Genomic DNA, 19,774 nt, shown 5'->3' with positions numbered 1-19,774 from the left:
CCTGGCTAACCAAATTCAGTGTTTCCTACATAAAAAAAAGAGTATATAAATACACAGACCACTGGTACAGGATCCCTGCAGAGATGCAAGATGGGGAAATTATTGTAAGGTCTTCCTAAAGAAGTTCAGACACCTGCCCATTGGTAGTTTCCTAAAGGCACCTAAAAACCTGGCAGCCTCATCCCGGGTCTGATCCAGACCCAGCGGAGTAGTGGTGACCCCTGCCTCTGTCCGTGTTCGGGCTGGCAGCCCCCAAAGGGAGGAGGGATGGGGGTAGCCAGAGAGAAGGAGATAGAGCTCCTCTCAGAGGCATGGTGGGATTGATGCTGCAGCATTGCCGAGAGTTTATGCTACACAGAAAGGTGCTTTTCTTGCTGATGAAGGGAATTCAGTGCTTAGAGGTGTAAAGGGACATCATATGGGAAAAAGTAATTTTTTGTCAAATTGAGTTCCAATATTGTGGCTGGATTTTCAGTCTAGAGATGAATAATAGCAACTGTTAGATGCTTCTGCATCTTTAGTGTATCAGAATTTTTTTTCCCTAGTTTTCAATAGAAAAATACTGTTTCCATGCCAAAACTAGGACAAAAAGTCAAGCTACTTTTAGCTACTGTAAAGCTGACTAAAAGTGCCTGCTTTGGTATTTATCATTTGGTGAGACCTTCTTTTCACACTGAAGAAAACGACAGTAAGCACAAGTCCCCCGACGCAGGAACGGCAGCAGGTACAGGAGGGCAAGTTCGATCTGAAGGCGTCAGGACCCGGCATGAACGCTGGATGCAAAGCCACGGCCTCTGCTCCCCGCACCAGTCGCTTCCGCCTTTCCTAATGAAACCCGCTCTCCGCCCTCGGAGCGTTTCTTAACGCAAAGCTCTTTTCACCCATAGAAATTGCACTTCTACGAAGAAATAAGCTCAAGAACTTCAATTGTGAAGGACTATCAGATGTCGAAATTCAGCACCTGTATCCAGGAATCGATACAGCCTCGACACGACGGTCGGCAAAATCCCCAAGTGCCGGGAGCAGCATTATTTACGACCAGCCTTTCGCTGCTGATGCCCAGCCACTGCGGTACCCTGCTTTCTTCTCCAGCCGAACGGCACTCAGCCTTTTTCCCCTCCCCCTCCATTAACCGTGCTACCTTTCACCTTGGAAACCGGCATCTCCGACTGCAGTTCTGCTTCAGGGGAGCTGAGCACACCATCTTTTTATCGTTCCACAAATACCTCAGTCTACTTTTGGCTGAAAGCCCTTTCGACACACTTGGCCAAATCGTGCAATTAGGGATTCACACACCTCTAATTGAGGCCTCCTTGCGCAGGCGACAGCGGCCACAGACCGCTCCCCGCTGCAGCTGCCCAGCCCCTCGCTCCCTCCTGCCCACGCCGGTGCCAGCGCGGCTGGGACTGCCCAAGGCTCCCTGCCCCACGCTGCCCCATCTGGGGCCAGAGGCACTGGGGGGCTGTCACATCTCATCCTCTTCCCACTCAGCAGATAACAAACTTCAGGCCGTGATTTTGCAAACACTGGAATGGTTTGGGTTGGGTTGGAAGGGACCTTAAAGACCATCTAGTTCCAACCCCCCTGCCATGGGCAGGGACACCTTCCACTAGACCAGGTTGCTCAAAGCCTCATCCAGAAATCCCACCGGGTTTCCTTAAGGAAAGGTCTGGCGAGCCGGGGAGTGTTCACAGCTGTGAGAGCCCGTTACGCTGGTGAGCCCTTAACGTTTCATACAGAAGGTCCTCTTCTCCCTTCGCACACGTCCCAGGCATTGACGACGGCAACGTCCTGGGGGTGCAGGAACCAAACCGCTCACGGGTAAACACCTACCAGCAGCTGAGAAGGCGCGTTGGGTGTTAGACACCAATTATGTTGCGCTCTCAGAACCTTCATTATCTCCAGGCTCTTCTGTTTGCAATGACCCACCAACATGAAAATGATCTTTGCATCCTCTCCAGGGCGTGGAATCAGGCTGCGGGGATCAGAGTAAACCTTCGGGTTTTCCCTGGCAGCAGCTACATGTCACCCTCAGGTGGATTCAAGGAAGCTCCACCTTGGCAAACTGGGGAATACCTACACCTGCCCTCTGGGCAACTATTTCCAACAGAACTGTTACCTGAAAAACATGGAGTGGATGAAGTTCTGCACACCGGTTCCCCTTTCTAGGAAATGGGAGGAAAGTTCTTCGCTAAACCAAAGGGGAGTTAAAGACTCACATCCCACTACACCGACGTCTTCAGGACCGCGTTTCCTTAAGCAGCCCATGGACATGTGCCCAGCAGCTTTCAACCACCAAGCAGAAGAAACCGCGTCTTTGAAGGGTGAAACAACCCGTGTCCCTCCCACCACCCCTCTGCGTTGGCAGCTGCCGGGCCAACAAGGCAAATGAAAGCCATGGGCTCAGACCTGGTCCCTCACGAGACCTTCTGGAAGCCCAAGAGGCAACACTCAGCTCGGAAGAAGCAGACGCAGCTGGAGCCAGGGCCTGGCCATGAGTGGCGGGCCTGCCCTCGGCTCGGAAGCTCAAAGCGTGTTCCTCTCCTCTCAGCAGCTCAGCTCGCCCACCAGCGATCAGAGCCGGGGAGGAGGAGCCCCGTCTGCAGCTCAGCAGAGATGGCCGCTGAGGCACCCTGCATCCACATCCGCCGCATCTTCTTCCAGTCCTTGCCCTGGACTCGGCTCATTGGAGCTGGGGCCCAGGGGCGATCGCTGCCACCTGCAGCTGGAGCAGCAAGCTGGGAGAAAATCACAGCAAGGGGAAGTTGAAGGCTTTGGAGAAGGAGCCAGAGACGGTCATTGCTCGGAGGGCAAAAATCCAGCCTGAGGCAGCCGTCGTATCTGTGTTGAGAGGCCTTTCCCTGGGATGCTGGCAGTCAGAGGGATCAGGAACCAAATGATTTGGCTGACCTTAGAGCACCTTCCAGTACCTGAAGGGGCTACAAGGAAGCTGGGGGGGACTTTTTACAAGGGCCTGTAGTGACAGGACAAGGGGTGACGGGTTTAAATTGAAAGTGGGGAGGTTTAGATGGGACATCAGGAAGAAGTTCTTCCCAGAGAGGGTGGTGAGGCCCTGGCACAGGTTGCCCAGAGCAGCTGTGGATGCCCCATCCCTGGAAGTGTTCAAGGCCAGGCTGGATGAGGCTTGGAGCAACCTGGTCTAGTGGAAGGCCTCCCTGCCCATGGCAGGGGGGTTGGGACTGGATGGGCTTTAAAGTCCCTTCCGACCCAAATCATTCCATGACTGTATGACTCCCTGCCAGCCCCACTGCCTGCTGCGGCCCAGCCGTAACCTTGGCAGCACTGGGCATTGACGATCTCTATTCACGGACATGTGCACGTAGTAGAAATTCAAAGAACTGAAACCCAATCTTCCTGTAATTTATCCAGCACAGGTAACACAGACACCAAATTTCCCTGTCTCAGTCTGGTAGTGCAACATCATCCATCCAGCACAGAGCTTTCAGTATAATGGATTTTTTATAATATTATCATTATTTAAATCTAACCTGTACAGGCAGTTCCACTCTGCTATTCAACCCGCCAGTGACTGGTCCGAGATCCCAATCCCCTCTTTTTCCAGGCAAACAACCGAAAGCCTCACAAAGTGCCCAAGTATCACCCCCTTCTGTCCCTCGTTCACAGCCCGAGCTACTTCACCCTGCCAGGCTGTGGGCAGTGGTCACCTTTACCCCACAGCTACTACGGGGAGCTGCTGGTAGGTGAATTTTGACCAGGGTTGACCCTACAGGAGGACCTAAAACTTCCTGATCTTTAGTTCAAAGAATAGATAAAAGACAGCACAAAACGCCCATTGTTCTCTGTTTCACCCTGTTAGCCCCACTCTATCCAAACAAGAGAGTAGATGAGGAGCATTTGCTGGTAGAAGAGTCAAAAAACTTACTACCTATGAATTCAGCGTCCTGTGAATCGATACAAGCAGGGTGTTTTCATCTCACACCGCTCACGAGCCATGAACTTCTGCCCTAAAAAGCTGCGGTTCATGTTCTCCACCAGCTAAACACAGCTACTTATCCCCGCAAGCGCCAGGAAAGCAGAGACATCACCTTGACTCTCACCAGAAGCCCTTCTCGGGAGGCAGCAGGTTTGTACAGCCAAACTCTCAGCCGGGTACAGGAGATGCTCATCCTGCACCGGCTGGGGCTCGCGGTAGGCAGCGGCTTGTACGTAACGGAGGGGGCGATGTGCCAGGCGAATTTTTCCCCAAAGAGTTGGGCTCTTCATCGAAAGTTTGTGTAATACCTGAAGGACAAACGTTATTACCTTGTTGAGAAAAAGTTTGGTATCAGTAATTATGATAATTCTGAAAATTCTATCAATTTTCATCAATACAATGATCCATTTTCCTTTTAAATCTTGCTCAGCTTTTCTCCTCGAATTACTTCTGCTAGAAGGGAGTGCCATTGATTTAATGAAAAAAGTTTCTATCGGGTTTGAATTTATCACCTCTGCTTTAAAGACAAATATAAAAACTGGGCCAATAATGCTACAAGACAAAAATAGAAGTTCTCCATCCATTTTCTCAGTATTAGTCATAACTGTAGCTATTTTAACCACTCATTCCCCGCAATCTCTCTGTAATATTCCCGCTGTCTCATTATTTTTATCATTTTCCAAACCCTGTATGTGGGCAATACAATGTGTTTGCCCACAATGCCCAGTCCCAGACCAATCCAGGTTAATTTTAAACCCCAGAGTTGTCCAAGTGCTTCGCTTTCTCTAACTACGCCGTCCTTTACACTCAAAGATGAACTTCATTGTCACTGCGATCCGTTCCATGAGCTTGAGAAGGTGCCACTACGCTTTCCTGATTTTTTGTGAGCTTGACTCGAATAACCTTCACCGTTTTCCATTTCACTGGTCATTCCTTTTCCAGATTAATTGAAAAATCCACCTTATCAATTGAAAAAAAAAAAAAAACCAAAACCAAAAAGGCAGAGGCCAATCGTAACTACTGGAAAAACACAAAAAAAAAAAAACACCCAAAACAAAAAGGCAGAGGCCAATTGTAACTACTGGAAAAACACGAAGCATGAAGAAGTTTTTGCAATTTTACAGCCAGTATAATAGATTGCTCAGCAAATCAGCTATTACATTGTCAGCCCCTTCCCAAGTACGTACCCATGGCAGACAAGGATGCTCCTACCTTATGAGGGTTGCTAACACCTCACTATCATGAGCCATATATTACTCTCAGCCTCGAATAACAGCAAAGGCCTTTTACTGGGCTCTGAAAATAAGCTTGACACTGACAAGTCCTGGCCAAGACAGAGTATCTAGGAAAGCTCTAAGTACTTCAGGAGAAATAAAGGGAGGTGGGAACTCTCCTGTAAGAATCTTAACAGATCTTGGCATTTCCTGTGATTTAAGCACAGAGTTCCCATTGGTTTCAATGGTGCAACTAGATGGTCTTTAAGGTCCCTTCCAACCCAAACAATCCTAGGATTCTATGATAAAGGTGATAACATGCGCTTTGGTGCTTTCTCAAGCTGATGGTCATCAAACGTTCTAAAAAAAGATCAGGTGTTTTGTGCCCCTGTAGTTACTTACTTAGCATCTGCACTGCAGCGTAACAGGAAAACCCACCAGGCCTCATGTCGGCAGCGAGCACCCAACGACGCCGTCAGCTCCGTTCCCAACACCCAACGCGGTCGGGCTCTTCGCCGTAAGCAAACGAGGGCTACAGAAACGTACGGCAGGAGCACGCACTGTCCGTGAGGTACACGGGGGTGTGACGCAGCCGCGCGTTTCCAACCGCCCCTGCGCCAAGAGAACCGCAAACTCAAGGCCGCTGCTCTTCGCGGGCAAGGAAAGCAAACCTGAAGCGATAAACCCCAGCAGCACTTTTCAGCAGGTGCTGCCCCCTCTTTTATTTTTAATAAACAAAATGGAGTCCTTACTTTGTTTCCAGATTAAGAAGTATTATTAAAAGTAGTTACAGGCCCAACTACAACCCTTAGAACACCACCGCAGTGCACTACAATATCCTTTTATTTAGTTTACAGAAGAGTCTATCAGTACAGGTTGCAGAAAGAAAATGTTTAGTGCTATTTACAATTTGTTTTAAAACTCTGCTCTATACAAATTTAATTCTGATCAGTATGAACAATATTTTTTTGTAAATCTACTGCATATAAAGCATTTCATCAAAGCAGTAACAATGAATAACCAGATTACATTTGAATGATGCCGATCATTCGAAAAAACCGATTACACAGAACATCTGTAAGAGTTGTGGACACTTAAGTACAGAACACAATGTCAACCTGTGACTCATTGTTTTTGTTTTTAAAGGCTAAAGCTATTTATATGTAATATTGTTCTATTATACTACACGCCAATCTATATTTAACTTCTATAGTTATGTATTTTATAAGATTTTTATTAAATATATTCTACACATATTTGTAATTTCACCCAGGAAGAATTCCTACCCAGTGAAAAAAATATAAAATCTTTTATATTTTTTTATTTATTTTTATTTTTTATACAGGTTTAGATGAAACTAGCTCATGCTTTAGTGCTGTGCAAATTTCTTTAGCATATCAACATTTAAATTATTGATATGAAATAAAAGAATGGCATCCTTTTTAATTATGTATGCCTTCAAAAATCAGCTTCTGATTTTAATACAATTGCAAGCACTAATACCAAATGCAGGTTACGTAAAGAAACAAAACTAGTACTATGGCAGAGGTTTTTCTTTTTGCTTTTTAAACTTTAATAATTCTTTTGAAGTCTAATGAGTAAGCATGACACTGGACACTAAGGTACAGATGAGAAAATGACTGAAAAACACCAATTGCCAATATTCAAATACATAAAATTGATTAGTAAATGAGGTTTTCTAACATTTATGCACAATAATAAAAGCCTATGAACTACAGGAAATTACCCCTCCCACATTAAGGCTAGGAAATGCACTCTCTGCACTTGTTTGTGCTGTCTGAATAAGCACTCAACCAACATACGAGATCAGAGTGCACGCAGTAACGAAAGAATCGGTTTCATCAGCCCTCGACAGAGTGCTTTTAAATTACAGGCACATAGTTTTTGTGTTTGTAGCAGTGAAAATACAGATAGTTAGACTTGGTTTAGTTAGTACTCTGTGCCAGCTCGGCCACCAAGGTTGACTTAGGTAGAATTGACTTAACAGTTTTTCCTCTGATTTGGCCATAAGTGAGATTTGTTTTGATTATGGATATTCTGTTTTCCAGTGTTGTATTACACATTGTAGGTTATTACCAGGTGTCTCAAATATTGTTAGACATCGCTGATGACAAATATACTGTCAGCCATACTCAGTGCAAATTGCATCTAGAAAGCCTGACTGGTTAGATCCGGTTAATGGCGATTTTTGTGGTAGCAAAATGATTCCTGCTACGGAAAAGAACACATTAACTTTTCTGGAGATTGAGTTCTTTCAAGAACTGATGTACAGTAAGATTATTCAACAAACAAAAAGCAGGAATTAAAAAAAAAAACAACAAAACCAAAGCACAAACAATGAAAGTGTTCATAGATTTTTTTTCTCTTAAAAAAAAAAAAAAGACTAACGAGACAGTGTTCGTGTAATATTTCAGTTCCATGGATTTACAGACAGGCTCTTCCTACAGGTGTCTGAAGCAAGGTAGGGCCTCTTCTATTCCAGCAGCATGAAAGACAAAGACTATATTACATCACACTTAGCAGGTAAAGCTAACAGGGGTTACAGGATTACACAGCAATTGCTTTCTCCAGTTTTTTCACGGTTCCTTTGACCTGTGGAGCAAGAGGAAAGTTTTGCTTACACATCGTATCAAAAGCAATTGAGCTGTTCTGTGTGTGACTATGCTTGATAGAAGTGTGGGGTCTATTATTTTTAGCAAAAAGAAATTATTTACTATTATTATTATACACGTACATAACCGAAAAAGAAATCAGGGGTTGTTTTTTAACAATAAAAATGAAAGTTTTTAAGGTCTGAGTAAATTTACTTAACTCTTCATTTTCTATAAACACCACATAGAAAAGTCTTCCATTACTTGCTTCACAAAAGACCACAAGGACTTGACTTTTCCCTACTGTGAAATACCCAAAAAGCCTGTAAGAGGCCAAACTGCTCTGCCAGGTACTTGAGGAAGAAATACCCCTAGTGCATAGTGTACCTTGAGAGTTTGGCTCTGGCAACGTCTCTCTAGCCACCAAATGCATCACCGTTGTTTTGCCAAAAGGAAGTTTTAATGCTGCAAAAGGAAAAAGGGAGATTTATTAATACCTTACAGCAGTCATCTTTCTTCAAAACACCCAACTGAACATAACTTTAATTGGATGAGCATCTGTTCAAATGTTTCTACTGTCAAGTTTGAGCTGCTTACTGAACAGAGCTATAAAGGCATTTCTGTCTAAAGTCTTGTAGCTCAGGGTCTTGGGACCTGATGATAATCACCTAAAACACTGTGTTCTTAGAGACGTGACATTCCTGATAGGAAACAGCCTTCCTTTTTTTGAGTAAAAGTAGAAGTGGGTATTCATGCCAAGACTCAGGTGGTAAGCACTCCTTATGGGAAAAAAAGAGGCTCATTCAGCCACTAAATTGTTAACACCTGAGACATCAAAACACTGAGCCACTACTACAAAACAGATTTTCCTATAACATACTTTGATCCGCAATACAGGTTTTCTGAAATGTCTGCATCTTGCCTTTTAATATTAATCTGTAACACCAGCTGCAGGTGAAAAATACCAGGTTTAAAACATTTTATATCATATAAGGCAGTTCTCACAATGATGCCTTTGTGAGCTTTAGTAACACAAAATAACAAAATTGGAGCTTTCCACAATTTGTTCTGCTTGTTTCAGAAAGTAAACTAATCAGAATTTTCATGTTCTGATTTAACTATACCAACGTAACGCTGCATTTATGGGTTTGGCACTGTAGCATAAGATTTATCAATACCTCAAGTCTCCTTGAAATGAAAGGATTCCCTGCTGCACATTATATTTAGCAGATTCTCATTGCCAGAGTCAATATCCTGAACTTTTGACTTCTTCCAATTATTTGTAGGGGAATGGGAATTATTTTAACAGGTTCTTTACATAACTTTAGCTTTGTTTCCTCTCTCCCCAATTCCTAAGATTAAGCACTTCCCTTGACTATTTTACTGATAAGTATAAGGTAACGATCCTCTCTCTAAGTTTGGTCTTCCCCTCTCTGCACAGAAGAGAAAAGGTATTGATAAACATAACAAGAATCTACGATAAATACACAAGTCATTCTGACTTTAGAATTCGTCCCTCCAAATTCAGTGTACATCATCTATTTTCCTCTACAGTACACCAAGGCATTTTAAGTAAATAAATGAATAATGAATGTCCAATAAACCTGAAGGTAACTGAAGAGAAAAATGCCTCTTTTTTTATTACTGAATTTTGAAACGATACTGTAGTGTTCAAAGTAAATAAACCTAGTGTTCGGTTACTACACGTAATACTAGACATATTAAATACAGGCCTAGTTACCACCCTGCTATTAAATCACATTCATTGTCCATGGATTTGTTAGAAAAAAATGCAAGTTATGACTGTAACACAGGTGTAAGCATAGAGAGGGATACACAGATCCACAAGCTTCTCTGAAGCAGCTGTACTTTGGGAAAAGCCATCTCCCATAGAAAGCCAGACCTGAAAGTTGCTTGGTTTAGTGAAGCACTGCCCGTGCCTGCAGCTAGAAGCTATTGACAGCTTCAAGGCTGAAGGATTCTGGGTACCAGATTCTGTGACACAACTGAGAGCTCCGCCGAGAGCACACTGACAGTCTGCTAAACTCAAAGGAAAAGGACTGTCTTCGTGACAAACGCTTAAGAGGCCATTACAGAAAGAGCAAAATATTCCAAACTAATCACATTAGGGACATCTTTCATAATATTGAGACACTCGAGGAGACTTGATTAGTGAGCTGTGGAGATTAATTATTTACAGTAATCAAGTCAAAGTATGCTAATATTTTAATTAACTCATTTCAGCTAGTAGTTTGCATAGTTCACACAAGTTGTTATTAGCAACTTCCAGCTTCTTGCTTGGAGCACCCTGACAGAATGTGAGCACCTTAACCTATGCTCAGTTATCCTGTCTCGCTCCTGTCTTCGCCCTTTTCACCCCTTTCCAGCACTTAAACTAAATCCTTATTTAACTCCAGTCCCATCTGCTTAACTCCGCTTCTATTCCAGGTTTTCTGTTGTCAGAATTTCCTTTCCACCCCCTCTTTTGGTATGTGTATGACACAGGGTGCCCCCCCCAGTAAATAAGGAAGTAAACCGCTGCCTATTACCATGATCTAACGAGAAACAGAACTGTCAATTCTGTATTATCTCCCTAATTAATATGATTTCAAATGCAAACTGCAGACCAAATATTTAGCTGAAGGAAGAAATTTCCTGTTGGAAGCTGAACAAACTGCCTTGCTAGGTAACTCCCTGGCCCTTCACAGAGGCAGGACACAACGAAACTGTGTGGCTCAAGCACCGCAGGCAAAAGTGGCACGGCAAGCTTTGAGGGGGGTGTGTGTCTGTTTTTCTTTTCCAATGCCACTAGCTCTCCTGTTCTTGCAGTAACAGTCCATTCAGAGAGGCTGGCAAAAGAGCTCGTTTCTGGCAAAAGACATGGTTTCTTTAAATTTTTTCCACTCAAAAGCCAGTTTTTTCTATCCATTTGTCATTTTTTGCGGCTTCTTAGTTTATAGGACTCTCCAATTCCTAAGACACTGCATAGACACATGAGGTTACAACAAGAACATTACAAAGTCGTTTTGAAATGTGAACAAAACCGGACTGCTGCTAAAAACCCTCCAAACTGTTTCCTTGGAAACTTTTGTTTCACTAGTTGATAAAGTGACTTTCAGTACACAGTAGGTTCAAATTCCAGTCAATATTTCCTAATCACCTAAAGCAAATAAAACACTAAGTACTATAACTCAGAGAGTTGCAGATAGAAAAGCTTAATGGAACTGTATTACAACAGCATAAGAAGCTAAATATTGTATTTAGCAAGAAATTCCCTTCCCCCTTCACACCCCCTTCCTCCTTTAAAGATAAGGAGTTCACTTAGGGCTACATCTAATGAACCCCATAAAGCGAAGTAGCAGTGTCTTCAGGCTGCTTCATGGATCGCTGTTCCACTTTCAGCCCTAAACTTTGTTAGAACTGATCTGGAGTAAAGTAAGCTAATGTTTTAGGGATTCCTGTTCTTAACACAATACAGCAACAAAAAGATCTTTGGAAAACACTACTACACATGTAAGATCCTTAGGGTAAAATCATGATGATTAAATTGCAACGCATGAATGATTAAGAATGAACTAAAATGCCCTGAACCCAAGTAAGTGTTCAAAACCCACAGAGCTGAGTTAATGCAAGAGTCAATGGCAAACAGCCAGTTTTTTTCAGCCTAACTTGTTGAACAATATATTAAAAACGTACAAAGTTGTTTTAGATTTAGACAAACGTCACTAAAGGGAACAAGCAGCACCGATGGTCAAGAGCAACACCTAGAGATGAATGGCAAAGAAAATGCCATTTAGCTACCCTTGCCTGGAAAAGACTAGCACCTCTAATTGCAGAGGTGGTCCAAGACTTAGCACTTGTCCTTTCACCCTAAGTCCAACGGCTACCAGTGGCATTCATTGGCACCTGGTAAACACACAAAATAAAGGATGAATAAAAATTTCAGAAAGTTCTCCCAGCTGAACTGACAGCGATTTTGTTTGTATACATAACAGCATTAAAAATTGATTTGTACGGAGAGTAAATCTATTCTGAAAGTACACCCCTAGCCAACATCGGTAATGGTGGAAAGCGAATCAATGGCTGCATCATTCCAGTCACTTCTTCATGGGAAGACCACCATAAGCAGTCCAGGAATATCCTTTTCTGGTTCATCTGAACTTCAAAACCATTTTATTAGTGATTTTGTATTATACTGTCCTCCCTGTAGTGCACTCAAGCGCCAAATGCATGAACAAGCTGAACATGCAGAGAAAGCAGAAGTATTAATTCCTTTTTAAACCGGCACAGAGAACAGAATCATTTTGTGTAGTCATTGACACAGCTGATATTCCCACAGGCAACTTTTGTCTACAAAGGGGAAGATTACTGTTACAAATTGACGTCATATCTCTGCCAAAGATGCCCATCAAAATATGTAATTGTGGGAAAACGCTTGCCACGAGGGGGCACAGCTGAATTGCATTTCCTTAAGCGTATGAAGCGAAGCCATTTACTTTTGTTTTCGCATAACTATGCAATTGTATCCCTGGGAGAGCACTGGACAGCAAGAATGCTTCCCCTCATTCTCATTCAGAGGGTGTCTTCCTTCATTGCACTAAGATTTAAAGAATTGGTTAACCAATTGCCATAAAGTTTATCAAACATTTTTAAAAATACTTCTGATATTTTAAGTAGCTTCCCCTGCAACCACAGTGTAAGAGAGGTGGAACAACATATTCATTTAGAAAGACAACAAATTAAAGCAGCACTATCGCTTCTTTGTACAAGGGGAGACTTGACTTAGCATGTGGTTCCTCCCCAAGTTTAACAACTAGTGGCAGTAAGATGGCAAAATACACAGTGAGACACAATGTCACTCTATGCAGAGGAAAAATAGCATATAGCGAGCCATACTGTCAGTCTGAACAGTAAATACAACTATTTTCTGCACTGTAAATAGAAGTCCCCTTTGCCTGGCTGTAACATGCATAATGCAAATTATTTTCATACCTCCTAATGTCACATTGCCATGAAGAAACCTCCCTTGATAAATAAGCCGCAAGATATTTGGACTGCTGACTTGTTCTTCTTCCCAATCTGCAGAGAAGAGAGAGAATTTTCACAGTTATGTTGTAATAAAGACCTCTTTTGTTATTTCTCTCATCTTTACCCAGGAAGAAAACCAAGAACAGGACTCCTGCATGAAGCGCTGAAGAGAGAGCAAAGGCTGAAGACACAGACACATAATTCAAGGTTTCCTGAAAACCATGCTTAAATTTATTACTTGCCATTGGGCACCGAAACACATAATTTTATGCCTGCAACTATAACTATTACTTACCTAACTTCACAGATTGCATGAGATGTTTAGCACATATACAAGCCCTACACAAAATATTTCCTAAATGCAAGTTGCCTTCTGCAGCTTAATGTCCACTTGGCTAAAACTCCCTTAATTTTTTCCCCACTCAGAAGATTCCCAAGCCATACTCCTCCTTGCCAGATAAGTAACAGGAGCTGTTCTCCAGCAAGGCGAAGCGGCCACACGCAGAGCGACAGCGCGTGTGATGGGTCACTTGAAAGAGGATTCTCAGATCACAGCTCCGTGGGCGGCTCAGTGCCGTTCGATGATGGCCAGATCGAACCAGTTAAACGTCCAGAGGCAGCAGCGACCCCAGCAGCCCCCAACAGTCGCTGCGGAGGGCCTGGACAGCTCTCCCAGAGCAGACAGCCACTGACACATTACAGGGAACTTCTCAGAGGACAATCTGTGGATGTTTTTATGTGGTTCGGGAAAAGCAAGCATGCGTGTTCCTACAGTGTGCAGTGTGCGCTGGCAGCCCAGAAAGCCAACCGTATCCTGGGCTGTATCAGGAGAAGTGTGGCCAGCAGGTCAAGGGAGGGGATTCTGCCCCTCTACTCTGCTCTGGTGAGACCCCACCTGGAGTGCTGCGTCCAGCTGTGGAGCCCCCAGCATCAGAAGGATACAGACCGGTTGGAATGAGTCCAGAGAAGGCCATGAAGATGCTCAGAGGGCTGGAGCCCCTCTGCTATGGGGACAGGCTGAGAGAGTTGGGCTTGTTCAGCCTGGAGAAGAGAAGGCTCCAGGGAGACCTTATAGCACCTTCCAGTACCTGAAGGGGCTACAAGGAAGCTGGGGGGGACTTTTTACAAGGGCCTGTAGTGACAGGACAAGGAGTAAAGGGTTTAAATTGAAAGTGGGGAGGTTTAGATTGGATATCAGGAAGAAGTTCTTCCCGCAGAGGGTGGTGAGGCACAGGAACAGGTTGCCCAGAGAAGCTGTGGATGCCCCATCCCTGGAAGTGTTCAAGGCCAGGCTGGATGAGGCTTTGAGCAACCTGGTCTAGTAGAAGGTGTCCCTGCCCATGGCAGGGGGGTTGGAACTAGATGGTCTTTAAGGTCCCTTCCAACCCAAACCATTCTGTGATTCTATGATAATGCATTTCCTATACTACTTAAGCTGTCATAAATCATTTATAAGCTTAAATGATCGTTTCCTCCTCTTTTACTGTCACAACGTGACCAACAAATAAATCTGCACTTTGCTTTCAGAACAAATGTCATAAAACCTTGAAATGTTGAATTGAAATGGGCTCTCTGGGAATACAGTGTCTTCTGTTTCTTAGCTGACCAGATATGGGGTAACAGCTGTTCACAAATGTTCTCCCTTTCTGCTTTTGTAGTGTTTATACCCCAAAATGAATATTCAGTGAGGGATAGCGACAGGCAGCACAAACTAACCTGTTTGCTGGGAAAATACAATTAACACACAGGCAGTGGCAACTGGCACCACAAATGAAGAACTGAAAAGCAGAGAAGGGGAAGCGTTTCCAACAAAAGCCATGGCTGCGGAGAGCGTGTGGAGAGGCGTCTGGTGCGGAAAAGCAAGCGGGCGGCGAGCGGAGGCCCGGGGCTGGCAGAACACAGGAGAGGTTGGGCTGGTGTCAACAGCCGAAGCTGCAGTGTCCCTGGGTGCCACCACATGCCTGGCCTATAAGGTTAGGTCAAATTAGGCTACCAAAGCGATTCGAATTCCAAGTATTTCCACTCAAGGGCTGATTTGACTGTCTTGCAATTCAAGCCCTTTTTTCTGTGCTGTGAAGCGGGCTGAGTTAAGGATTGGAATTATCACACTGCTAGGATAAACGATTTTTTGGAAGATACCAATATTTAACTCCATACAGTCCAAACTCCACTCTACTGTGGCTGTAAAGAAGAGAAGTTCAGCCAGTTTACAGTCCCATAATGACGTGAAACAGCAATTAGAAGACAGACCGACCATATTTTGGCACAGGTCATTGTTAAGCTGCCAATTCACACATCCTTTTAATTTTTGCTCCTTGGCTGACAGTCCGAAACATTTCTTTCTGACGTGATTTCAAATTTTAATTTCCACTGATGACTAAATGAGCCAAGGAGAAAAATATTTACCTATGAAGGTTTTCTATAGCTCAGCAGATAATTGCTGTACAAGAAAAAAAAAAGAATATTATTTAGAAGATAATGGGGTGGGATGAGAACAGGTGACCTACCTAGATGGCACACATTAACATAAATTAGGCATTTTCCACTATAAGTCAAGAGATCCTTAATTAACAGCTGTATAGCCAACAGAGGGGAGGAGCGGTTTGCCTTAATCCTGACAGCATGTGACTGAGGATATTTCATTACTTTCCCCCCCCCCCCCAAGATCATGACAAGTCAAAATGATGGTGAAACCAATCATTTCATAGCATTTCTATTTCTAGTCCTCATCAAGATGTCTGAGACCTGTGGCAAAGAGCACTTTCAGCCTGAAAAGGCGCTAACGGGCTAGTGTATGTGAAGACCTACACACTACTCTGAAGTAGGTTTTCCCTTAGTCTTTTAAACTGACACTATTCTTCTTTGCACAGGCAATTACATATTCATCAAGATTTAGAGCACTCCCTCAGGGCAGCAGGTATTTGAACTGAGGCTTCCATGTCCAGTTTATTTTATTTTTCTTTTGACAAGAGACCTTAAAGTCTGGGTTTATTCCCAACTCTAAACTCAGAATTCTGCAGCCTTCAAGCTCTTCACAGACTGGGAATGGGAGACCACATGTTCAGGAATAAACTCTAAGGAAAAAAAGCAGCCTTCACTATTTCAGATAAATGTACACAAAGAACATCTGGTCATACAACTATGCTGTAGGGAGACATTCCAATATGTACAGTAGCTACACAGATGCTGCATCAACCAGATTTCTTAGCGTAAAAACCTATCTAATACTTCAGAGGACTAAAAGCCTCCTCCTTCATTACATATTTTACTAAATATATAACACTGCATTCCAGCAAAACAAACAGCAAACAAGTCTCCCAAAACCCTGACCTCAAAGACCAGTTCGAGGCCTAAAATATGGATTATCTACACTAACTTTTTGGAATGAATGATTATCCACCCTACCTCTTTAACAAAGGCACCACAGAAACAGATACTGCAGTGTTTTAGTGTGTGTAAATGGTAGTCTTTTTTAAGATCAAAACAGTAACCCAAATGAAGTCCTGTACCAAAAGAAGCACTTTCTTTCATCGTATGTAATGCTATGTCTGTGTTTTGGCTATTTTCCCATGAAATCATAGTCAGGGAGAACAGAGGCACTTTGTTTTTGTGGAACTATTCACATATGTGAATACACATCTTAAGTTTTCAATTCCATTTTCCGAAGCTAGCACTCCTGCATAACATCAAATATATTCATACAAACAACCTCCGTTTCCCTCAGTCTTCTAATGCTTGTTAAAGTGTTCTTTTATATTTGCTTTTTTCCTGGAAAAAATATCATTATTAAAGATACTTTCCAAGTTAGGGCAGTAAGTATGCAAGTACTCCAGACCCAATTTCACTAATGCATTCTCTGACACGCCATGTTTTACATTAGCTGTCCTCACATAAGAGGTTTTGTACCTCCAACATTTCGTCACACTTACTAGATTCTCTAACAAGATTGATCAAGAAAAGTGCCTAAAGCTAGGGGGAAAAGAAGTACTTCAGACTGAGGAACCAAATGTTAGAAGTAAAGTGGGAAATAGTCTAGACATCTAAAAGTCTGCCCAACTGAAGGGACAGGGAAAAAGAAGGCAAGACGACGATCGTACTTCTATCCAAATCTGCGCCCAGATGCGCAATAAACATACGTTAACTCAAACGCTGAGAACAGAGATCAGTTTGTTGACCCTTCGGTCTGAACCAGGAAGCTTCTAACTTGACAGTAAAAGCCAAAGCCACACGGCTACTCACCCATCGGCCAGTTGTCATACACATGTTTTGCAATATCTGCAGCGGAGTCATTCGGTGAAAACAGGAACTCTTTCGTTTTCCCGCTTACCAAGATGAGGCGCAAATTTATCTGTAAAACAAATGCAATATTAGGAAAGGATCCTGAGAACACTTTAAGCATCATTATTTTTTTAAAGTCAGTAAAAAGTTGCCATTGGTTTTAGAAGAAGACTTATCCAAAGTGATTTGAGAAAACATTTTAAGATGGTGTTAAAAATAGGGTCAAAGAGGTCAATAACATTTTGTTTGTTTACACATAATCTAAGAAGATTAAATTCTAACAGCTGGCATTTTTTATGGTAAACACCAGAAGATTCTGACAGGTAGTGACTGAATCAACTGTGCCATGAAAAAAAAAAAAAGCTTTCAGCAGAGTATTAAAAAAATTCCAGCCAAGACACACTGGCAACACATCTTCTTGAATGAAGAGGAAAAATATAAACCTGAAAAATTAACCTTAATAGAGAGCATTAAAAATATCAAAACCTGCACCTGAACAGCCTGTGAGCCTCGGTAAAAGCCCCAGCACGCTCCCTCCAGCACGGCGTTTGTCAGCCCTGATCTCACCCACTGCATCTCCCATGAAACACCCGGGAGTCAGGCAGCATCCTGCCTTCGTCCCAGCTGCCACACAACTTGAACCCACACCTTTGTTCCGCCACCGTCTTTCGCTACAAGCAAAGCGGCCGAGATCCGTACGCGACACTGCAAGTAATACATCCCATCGTCATTTTTCTATCATCCATTTCTTTTATATAACAATCAGGACCTTCAACTATAATTCTCTTCTATTTGCAAGTTACTGCATACAATTCCCTTTCCATGTAGCATTAAAATAACCTGTATAAATATCTCACTATGACATTACTTGCAATGCAAGAGAGATTAAATTTTGGCTCCGCAAGGAACTGCTAGCAAGGTCACAAAACACATTTGTGCAGCTAGCCTGGGGAAAGTAGGAGTCTAGCTGCTTTTGTGTTTTGGCCTACAAGTCTAAATTGCATCAACTTTGAGCAAGACATCAGCATACTAACTGCTTGAATACTTTTTTCCAAATCACACTCAAACTGTGGCTCCCATTTTAAGTTAAGTTGCAAGAAAGCTTTCCTTGTTGGAATTCAGTAAACCGTTTTCTACGTCAAGTACAAAAGGAAAAATTTACAGTAGTGCCCAAATTTTCAAGCCTTCTTCAGGGTCACAAACCTCAGCACATCATACCCACTGAACATGACCACCCTGCCTCAGTCACCCACTCACCACTTCTTTCAGAATCTCACCAGACTGTCTATTCTCTCTCGAATGATTTGGCTTGGATTCATCCCACCTATCTTTAAGCATCTAATGGAGGGATCCAAATTACAATCTCTATCTTTCTGCACACTTCGAGGTCAGTGCAGGAAACGACCCATCCAGAAAGCCACTCTGTCTCTATTTCCAAGCATAGTAAGGATGAAAAGAGTTGGCATGAAAGGGCTAGGCTCCCCTCCCTGACGGCGTGCTAATGCCCATCAGAAAATAGGAGTTCTGCCGTTAGCCCAAGAGAGCAGCCAAGTGGTAGCTGCCTCTGAGAAAGCACCACAGGCACTGTATGAGCATCGCTGCATACCAGAAAAACACAAAAAAACTTCAAGGAGAGAAGCTACAGGAATGCTGCTTAGTCAGTCAATTATTCAGAAGACTCAGAGCAGACCTGGCTATAAATGTTAAAGTGATGTTTTCTTTGATAATTCCTGAATCATTCTGGAATATTTTCAAATCTCACCAAGATTCAGCAGAAAAAGCAGACCAAACTCCACTATCCACATTCATTCCAAAAACCTGATTGCTCTAAGGAGCCACAACTCCAAAATGTTATGCCCAAATTCAGCAGTGGCCAGACTATGTCCACGACTTGTTTTACTTGTCTTTCAGTTTAAATAGTTCCTCCCTCTTAGCTGCCTCCACCTGTGTACGCACAGACAACACTGGCACACGTTGTTTCTTTAGCTGGACTATCCAAACAAGCTCTTCAAGCTTTCTCTAGTGAGATATCCATTTCCCCATTCATCCCAGGGGTCTGTCTCCGCACATCTCATCTTCTTCTCTTTTCTCCTTGAAACAGACGACCATTTCTTGAAGCATACTGCATGGAGTCTCACCAGACACTTGCGTAACACCATCAGTAATTTCCTCTGTCTACTGGAAACATCTTCTACGACTGTGTCCCAAGAGCACACAAACCTTCTTCATAACTGCACCATGCCGTTTGCTCAGTTACTTTGTGCCCTTCTCTGCTTCCATCCTTTCAATTATCCTCCAAGTTTATAATTGACATTTTGGCTGTTAACACCCTAAAGCACAAGGCTCCAGCTTTCATCCCACTTCTACTACTCTATCCCTCTCAGGGAAAGGAAAGAATTATTCTGTACCACAAAGATGTTTCAGATCTTCCCCCATGTCTGGGTCCATGGACCACAAAATCATTAAAAAAAAAAAAAGCCAGTGTAACACTTACTTCTGTGTTAAGAGCATTTTTCAAACTTCATGTCATCAATACAGTCTAGCAGTAAGATCCCTTTACATGTACTTTTGTCTAAATGAATCAGGAAACTTAAGACTGATCTGGCAATTGATCCATAACGATTCCAATAAGGAGCTCTCTCCCCCCTTCTCTCAGCTAGGTTCTTTATGTTAGGCCCCTACACACA

General features: G+C 43.1%; 1 protein-coding gene across 1 annotated transcript; it reads right to left on the bottom strand.

Moving 5' to 3' along the window:
* Positions 1 to 5,994: 5,994 nt before the first annotated feature.
* UBL3 (ubiquitin-like 3) lies at positions 5,995 to 17,807 on the bottom strand. The gene is made up of 5 exons (XM_010156323.1): positions 17,736 to 17,807; positions 17,049 to 17,157; positions 12,774 to 12,860; positions 8,169 to 8,246; positions 5,995 to 7,782 (listed from the first exon to the last, which is right to left on the bottom strand). Exons 1-5 carry the CDS (start codon positions 17,805 to 17,807, stop codon positions 7,730 to 7,732), a joined length of 399 nt encoding a protein of 132 aa, XP_010154625.1. The 3' UTR covers positions 5,995 to 7,729.
* Between the last annotated feature and the right edge of the window lie 1,967 nt (positions 17,808 to 19,774).

Source organism: Eurypyga helias, unplaced genomic scaffold (genome assembly GCF_000690775.1).
Source record: "Eurypyga helias isolate BGI_N326 unplaced genomic scaffold, ASM69077v1 scaffold3550, whole genome shotgun sequence".
NCBI lineage: Eukaryota > Metazoa > Chordata > Aves > Eurypygiformes > Eurypygidae > Eurypyga > Eurypyga helias.
The sequence above is the reverse complement of the archived record's forward strand: the minus strand, read 5'-3'. Positions and strand labels throughout refer to the sequence as shown.